Source organism: Urocitellus parryii, chromosome Y (assembly GCF_045843805.1).
Source record: "Urocitellus parryii isolate mUroPar1 chromosome Y, mUroPar1.hap1, whole genome shotgun sequence".
In the NCBI taxonomy this organism is placed as follows: domain Eukaryota; kingdom Metazoa; phylum Chordata; class Mammalia; order Rodentia; family Sciuridae; genus Urocitellus; species Urocitellus parryii.
In genome coordinates this window covers 1,140,090-1,148,669 of record NC_135548.1, presented here as the reverse complement: position 1 = coordinate 1,148,669, position 8,580 = coordinate 1,140,090, and the positions used below count along the sequence as shown (strand labels likewise).

Genomic DNA, 8,580 nt, shown 5'->3' with positions numbered 1-8,580 from the left:
TTTGGGCAAGGTGACATCTTTGGGTCATTGAGTTATAACTAAGACATGTTCCATCTTTCCACTTACCTCATTCTGCTTTGACAGTAACCTTGAGAAATCATTAAGTTTTTGTGTTTTTTAATCATTGTGCATGTTTTCTATTTTATTAATTTTGTTATGGAGAAATGCACCTGCAAATATCTAGTTGTTCTCTTCGTGTAATCCCACAAGATGAACGCAATCCCCAGTTCACAAATTGTGGCAACCCGAGTGTCAATTTGTCTATATGCTGTCTGTACGGGAATCTTCTTTGTGATCCATGCTCAGAAGTCATGGGTGGGGACTGTTCTAGGCATTTCCTTAAAGAAAGAACAATAGACTTTCAGAAAGAATCAAGAGATCAGCGAGTGCAATGTTGTCTATATTAAGAGTGCAGGCACAGTGACCCACTGTGGTTGGCAGAATCTCTCTCAATTGCTGAGTTCTATGATTGCAACAATTTCATACTCTGTCAGCTTTCTTTCCTAAGGGTAAGTACTATTGGGGATGCTAATATTAGCTCTCCACAGCAGAGAAGGCTGTTAGGACATGTAATAGAGGTGTAACCAACAAAGTGACTCATGATACTGCCTTACTTCCTGTGAACTCACAATGGAAGGGAGTAAAACACTTAGTTGCTTGCCTTCTGAGTGGCCAAATTCTAGTGTTGAAATTTTTGTGAGGAATTGAGTGCAGGAAGGATTTGATGGACCAAATCATGGAATTAATCAGAAATTCATAGAATCCTGTGGACATCAAGCATGTTGAGTACATATTTCTTCTGCTGTCAATCTCTCCTGACCTCCACTATACATTTATGGGATATTTTAGATCTCAATGAGCTTTGAGGATGTGGCTGTGAACTTCACCCAGGAGGAGTGGGCATTGCTGGATCCTTCCCAGAAGAACCTTTACACAGATGTGATGCTGGAAGTCCTCAGAAACCTGGCTTTTATAGGTAATAATGATGTTTTTTTTTTTTAATTAATCTACTAGAGAACTCATGTTTATTTTGGTCATTTATTTAGAATATAAAAAGGTTATCAGTTATTGAATTATTGCAGCATAAAAGGCACCTACGATTTGACAAACCATTCTGTCTCCTAAAAATTCATAAAGATTGTTCTGGTTTCTCATTTTAGGAAACAAATGGAATGAAAAGAACACTGAAGATGAGATCAAAAATTTTGAGAGCATTCTAAGGTAATTGTGCTCACAAGAGAAATACTTGAGGGAATCTGAGAATGTCATATAATTTTTAAAACAGACCAACCCAAGAAGTATGCACAATTTGAAATGTATTTATTCTTATAATATTTTTCCCAGAAATATATACTTAGCTGTAACAGATATTCAGTCTTTTCAAAGTACTTGGCATGCCAAAAGTATATGAAATTCATGTGAATATCACTATTTGGATAATCACCATAGGGAAGCTGCATTGCAAAGGATTGTTTCCTTTCAATCTCTTGATTTTGAGGCAATTTGAACACATCAGGAAACCTCACCTTTACCTGATGTTGATAGTAATGTAAGCCTAGATCCTATAAATAAGTATAAAATCATGAATGAATCAAGCATTGATAATGTGCTGGTCATTCTTCAAAGAAGCCATTCGGTAAACTTCAACAGCCAAGAAGATAGTGTGGGGAAAATTTCAATGAGATTCCAGTTCTTACCTGGACAAAGAAAAATTTTAATAGAGTAAATCCATTTGGTTATTATATGTGTGTCAAAGACTTCATATGCCCTTCATTCCTTCATAGGCACATCACATCTCACTCTGGACACAAATGCAACAACCACGAGGAATGTGAAGAGAAGCCACGTGAATTTAAACAATATAGGCAATCCCTGGCTTTCCTAAAAAATGTTCACACACAAATGTTAATACAAACTGGAGAGGGACCTTACGAAAGTAGAGTACGTGAGAAAGTCTTCAGTCGTTCTAGTGACATTCAAAGAAATGGAGATACTCATACTGGGTGGCAACCCTATGAATATCAACAATGTGGTGAAGCCTCATCTTCTTCCACATGTGTTCAAAGTCACACGAGAACACACAGTGGACGTAAATCTTTTCAATGTGACATATGTGGGAAACCCTTTCATTTCCCTTCTTTATTTAGAAGACATGAAGGAACTCATTATGGAGAGAAATTCTATGAATTTAAACAAGATCGTGAAACCTTTATTTCACACACAAGTCTTCAAAGGCAGAGGATCACACACACGGGGAATGCACGTTTCAAATGTAAGGTATGTGGGAAAGACTTTGCTTACCCCAGTTTATTTAGAATACATCAGAGAATGCATACTGGAGAGAAGCCCCATGAATGTAAGCAGTGTGGAAAAGCCTTTTCTACATCCAGTTACCTTCAAATACATGGAAGAACACATACTGGAGAGAAGCCCTATGAATGTAAGCAGTGTAGAAAAGCCTTTGCTAGTTCTACTGACCTTCAAAGACATAGAAGAACACATCCTGGAGAGAAGTCATTTAAATGTAAGCAGTGTGGAAAAGTTTTTTCAAGTTCCACTGAACTTCAGAGACATGAGAGAACACATACTGGAGAGAAACCCTATGAGTGTAAGCAGTGTGGCAAAGCCTTTGCTACATCCAGTAACCTTTACTCACATGAAAAAACTCACAATGGAGAAAAGCCCTATGAATGTAAGCAGTGTGGCAAAGCCTTTGCTACATCCAGTTACCTTCAGATTCATGGAAGAACGCATACTGGAGAGAAGCCCTATGAATGTAGGCAGTGTGGCAAAGCCTTTGCTACATCAACTTCCCTTCAGATTCATGGAAGAACGCATACTGGAGAGAAGCCCTATGAGTGTAAGCAGTGTGGAAAAGCCTTCACTAATTCCTCTGGCCTTCACTCACATAAAACAGTTCATAGTGGAGAGAAGCCTTATCAATGTAAGCAGTGTGACAAAGCCTTTTCCAGGTCCATTAGCCTTCAGATACATAGAAGAACACATACTGGGGAGAAGCCCTATGAATGTAAGCAGTGTGGAAAAGCCTTCATTCAATTCTCTGGCCTTTACTCACATAAAACAATTCATACTGCAGAGAAGCCTTACGCATGTAAGCAGTGTGGCAAAGCCTTTGCTCGTTCCTCTGAGCTTCACTTACATAAGAGAATTCATACTGGAGAGAAGCCTTATGCATGTAAGGAGTGTGGCAAAGCCTTTGCTGCATACAGTAGCCTTTACAGACACAGAAGAAAACATACTGGGGAGAAGCCCTATGAATGTAAGCAGTGTGGAAAAGCCTTTTCTAGTTCCAGTGACCTTGCCAAACATGAAAAAACTCATACTGGAGAAAAGCCCAATGAGTGTGAGCAGTGTGGCAAAGCCTTTTCTACATCCAGTTACCTTCAGATTCATAGAAGAATGCATACTGGGGAGAAGCCCTATGAGTGTAAGCGGTGTTTCAAAGCCTTTGCTAGCTCCAGTGACCTTCAAAGACATGGGAGAACACATTGGAAAGAAGCTCTATGGTTGTAAACAATGTGTAAAAGCCTTTGTTACATCTGCTCAGCTTCACTTACATGAAGGAACCCATAGTGCAGAGAAATCATACTCATGAAAACAATTGGCAAAGTCTTCCTTTAATAATGTTTCACTCTTTAACATGTAGTAATTTTTCTGTAGAAAAATTCTTTGAATGTGAAATGTGGGAAATCAATATTTCTTGTCAAAGTGAAAAAAGTGCTCACATGTCCAAATCAATCAATCAATCTATCTATCTATCTATCTATCTATCTATCTATCTATCTATAGTACTGGGGATTTAGTCTGGTGGTCATCTATCACTGAGCCACAACTTTTTTCCTTTTTATTTTGAGAGAGGGACTTGCAGAGTTCTTTAGGGCCTTGCTTAGGTGCTGAGTTTGGCTTCACATTTGTGATCCTTCTGCCTCAGACCCCGAATCTCTGGGATTAATGGCAAACACTACTAGATCCAACTGAATAAAGCTTTAAATGTGAAGAATTTGGAAAATTCCATTTTTCCTGTTGCCTTCAAAGTCATTTCACTCACACTGGAAAACATACCCTCAGAATGAGGAAGATTGGGTACATTCTGTCAGCTTCCCATCCCAGTCCTGCTTTCCTTCTCGTATATGAAAATACAGAGAGAAGCCCTGAGAATGTGATTAATGTGGGAAGTCTTCTAATTTTCCCAGTTTTTTATAAGGTCTGGGAAGACTCTTCTGGAAAGATTCATGCCAAAATGAATAAATCATGTTCAAGTAAGTGTTCAAGTGTTTCCGTTTTGTTCACTTGTATGAAAGGACTCATACTGTGGAAAATCCTGTGGAAAAGCCATGTGGGGCAGTATTCAGCTTTCATGGTTTCCTTCAAAGACATAAAGGGATTCGCATCAGGGAAAACCCTTCTGTTCTTTCAACAGTGTGATGATACTTTCACTTTTCCATGTTCTTTTTGAACATCATTGAAGAACTCACTCTGGAGAAAAGCCTAGTATATAAAAATGTGGTGAGACTTTCAGTTGTTTCAGATCCATTTAGATTTATTTAGACTTGAGAGAATTTGTTATTTTAATTTCTTTTTCCTTTTTTTTTTTTTTTTTTGGTTCCCAGGGATTCAACCCAGAAACAATTGATCACTGAGCCACATCCTAGTTCTTTTTATTTATTTATTTATTTTTTAAAGAGAGAGTGAGAGAGGAGAGAGAGAGAGAGAATTTTTAATATTTATTTTTTAGTTCTCAGCGGACACAACATCTTTGTTGGTATGTGGTGCTGAGGATCGAACCTGGGCCGCACGCATGCCAGGCGAGCGCGCTACCGCTGAGCAACATCTCCAGCCCCTCTTTTTATTTTTTTTAAATATTTAGCCATGGTCTCACTGAATTGCTTAGGTCCTCACTATGTTGCTGAGTTTGATGTTGAACTTATAATCCCCCGCCTCAGCCTGCTTTTCCAGTGAAATTACAGTTATGCAACCCCTTTAGCAAGAAACTTCTTTTTTTGAGAAAACCACTGTAGGCTAGTAGAAAGGGTGTGTGACTTCATTTATTTTTTGTCTATTCAGAGGTAATGAGAATGCACCCTGGAGTGGATGTAGGAATTTTGTCAGCATGAAGATGTGAAAGCAACATGTTTCTCCTGGTTAAATACTCTTCCTGTTAGATTTATTTTTTTCTATATATTTTTTGCATCTGTTGTCAACTCTCCCATATGATGACATAATCCTATATTTACTGTGTATGAGTTGGCAAAATCTAGTGTGTAGTGTGATTTTGTACAAAGAAGTATGATATAGAATAGTACACAAGCTTTGTAGTTAAAATGTAGTAACCTGTATTTGCAGCCTTTTAAATTTTTTTTAGAGTTTTCATCTCTCTTCTTCCCTTATGTTCATTTTCTCTTTTATTGTCCATTTTTATGACTTTTATATATGTTTTGACAAGATAAAAATTGTGCGAAGTTTTCAATATAATTACCAGGGTCATAGAATTGAGGGCAAGAGAAAATAAACATTAATATTTTAATTATCATCACCATCATCATCATCGTCATCATCACCACCACTATCTCCACCATCATCATCATATCTAAAGTACATAAGCCCTGATCCCATCTGGGCCCATTTTTATTTATTTATTTTTAAAATTTTGATTGAAGTGTTTTTTTAAAAATTCTTCTAAAGGGCCTCAGTATGTTGGTGAGGCTGGATTTGAACTTGTGATTCTCATTCTATAGCCACTGGGATTACCGATGTGCTATCATGCCTGGATCCTGGATGTTTCTTGAAACTTTGATGGAAATCATTGTGTGCCTTCTTTCTGTAGAGTTTCCAAGTCTTAGTTGATATAGAGGCAAGAATTACTTTTTAATGTGTTTATGTATACTAGTGCCATTCAGGCTCTAAGACTCTAGAATGATTCTGACCATCACAATGACATTAATTCACACCTTATACTCCAAATTTTTATATTTCCAGTTGGACTAAACTGAAGTCCACTTGGAAAAAGTTTATTTTAGATAATTTCTGTTGAAAACAGGGTGGGAGAACTGCTTTAGTATTTAAGGGAAGAAACCTTTTCATTTCTTTTAAGATCTTATGATAAAATGAAATGCAAGTAATCACTAAGACTATTACGGAATTTTTTTTTAACAAATGATTTTATATTTCCCTCTGTGCACCAGACACCAGATAATCAACCTCGCAGAATCACAGAAACTATGGAACGTGCCCTGGTGCTCATGTGAGTGTTATCTAAAGCACCAAGTGAAACTACAAAAGCAAACACCTGAGAGTTGTGCCACCCACACATGCACACTCATACCCACGTGCACACGCATGTACAGGATCAAGTCACCCTTTTGTCTACATACCCTCCATAGTGCAGTTCTTTCATCCTCACTGTGTAATGCAACTATTGATTTCTTTGACTTTTCTCACAACATTGCTGCCCACTATTTTTTCTCAAAAATTATTACTTCATGACTTCTCAATTTATTCTTTTGTGTCTTTCTAAAGTTTGCTTACACATTGCGTATGTGAGTTGAGGCCTGTGCACTCCAGCATTCTGTGCAGATTGGCTAAATGGCTCTTTTTTCCTCCTTTGCTCCCATCTTTCCTTCAGATGTCACTCAGGATTGCTCCACACTGAGATTCCCCCTAGCCTTTTTATTATTATGTTTTGAAATGGGGTGACGCTGGCCTCAAACTTGTGGTCACCCGGCCTCAGCCTCCTAGCATCTGGGACCATAGAGATGTGCCATTTTGTGTCCTGCAGCTGGCCTCTTGATTTTCCTTGGTGCCTTATTGCCTGTTGATGACTCTGGGACCACCACTGTGTCACTCGTGTTTCTTCTAAGTCTCATGTGTTGTGTTGTATGTAGGCACATTAAGGGGCACTATAAAAGTTGTAATTTGTATGTATTGTTAGGAAAGGCATCTCCTCAAAATATACTTTGCCCTGTACTTAATTGAGTGGCTTTCTATTTCTTCTCTTTCCCTGGTGCCAGGGACCCAATCTTGCCTTGTGCGTGCTAGACAGGTGCTTTAGCACTGAGCACACCCCTAGCTCAGGTAGTGAGTTCGCTGCTGCTGTGTGCGTGGACCCCACTGATGACCACCTCGGTAGATGCAGCTCTGCAGGTTTTCCTCCACGTTTTCACCTGGTCACTTCTAAAACATTTAACAGCAGGGAATTGTATTTATTTATTTTTTAATTTTATCAATTGAATGATTAACAACCATCAATAGAGTTTAACCTCCTTTGACATTTCTTTTTTAAGAGAGAGAGAATTTCAATATATTTTTTTTTTAGTTTTTGGTGGACACAACATCTTTGTTTGTATGTGGTGCTGAGGATGGAACCCGGGCCACAGGCATTCCAGGCGAGCATGCTACCGCTTGAGCCAATTCCCCAGCCCAAGATAGCAGGGAATTTTAACCACTGACATCCAATTTAGCTTTTCTCACCATGATTAATACTTAGGTGGAATATGCTGGAAAACTCAGGCTGGACTTCTCTCTGTGTTCAGGGTACCTCAGTAGCCCTGGGAACCTACTGTGATGATTTTTTTTCATACACAGCATGTAATCAAAACTAGGTAAGGAGGGCCCCAGTCGAATATCCTAATGTATTGGTGCCCCCTTCTGCACCTAAGAATCTTAAATAAGCTTCTCCAGAGACCCTTACCATAATGTTTTTTAAAAAAAATATCAGGAAAAGGTTTTGCAAAGAACTCAATATGTGTTGAATGAAGATTTAATGATGTTAATTCTTCTTTTCTATAAAGCTTGGAAGAAAACTGAATAATCTCAAAAATGATTAAAAGTTCACTTTCTTTGAACAACCAAAATTTTTTGTAGAGTCCTATAAATAAATAAATAAACCTCCACCCCCTCCCACTAGGTGTAAAGATAATGAAATTACAACATCAAGGTCCACAAAATTTTAGTTGATACCCTTCTAAGCCCTGCTGTGAATAAGTCTGCTCCTGGAAGTTTCCTGAGTATCCAGCATCATCTGCCCCACATCACTAATAGAGCCTCAACTGGCAAAAGATTTCACAGGGTAGCCTGGAATTTTTCTTTTAACAGTAACAGCAGGGTCTCTGATGGGATTCAGGAGTACTAGTTTCAAGGCTCCCAGACACTTTAGAGCTTCCTTACCAGCATTCATAACCCACTTGAAGTCCACAGTGGGTGTAGCACCCTAGAGGTGGTCAGCATTCATGAAGGCAACACCCCTCTTGACCTTACAGCCATTAAATTTCCAGGATCCTGCTTTCCAGTGCTTGCCCTGTACTGCAAGGGGTTTTCATGTTTATATATACTTCTGGGTGTTCTTGCTGTGCTCTGCTGGGGTCTATTAATGACTGTGGAGCAGGAGGCACTTGCATGGATGCCCATTTACTCCTGGGTCTGATGAACTTCCTGGGCCATGACCACCCAGTCGTGCCTGGATCTACTCTTCACTGCCTCCTTCTTCCCTGCACTGCCTGAGCTCAGAGTCCCCTCAGTTCTCCACACTCACATTCCTCTTTCCTGATGGCCTTGGTGGGCACC

At 39.0% G+C, this 8,580-nt stretch overlaps 1 protein-coding gene across 1 annotated transcript; it reads left to right on the top strand.

Moving 5' to 3' along the window:
* The first annotated feature begins 855 nt into the window (after nucleotides 1-855).
* On the top strand, nucleotides 856-3,534 carry LOC144251062 (uncharacterized). The gene is made up of 4 exons (XM_077794192.1): nucleotides 856-976; nucleotides 1,161-1,221; nucleotides 1,785-1,846; nucleotides 2,174-3,534. Exons 1-4 carry the CDS (start codon nucleotides 856-858, stop codon nucleotides 3,532-3,534), a joined length of 1,605 nt encoding a protein of 534 aa, XP_077650318.1.
* The last annotated feature ends 5,046 nt before the right edge of the window (nucleotides 3,535-8,580 follow it).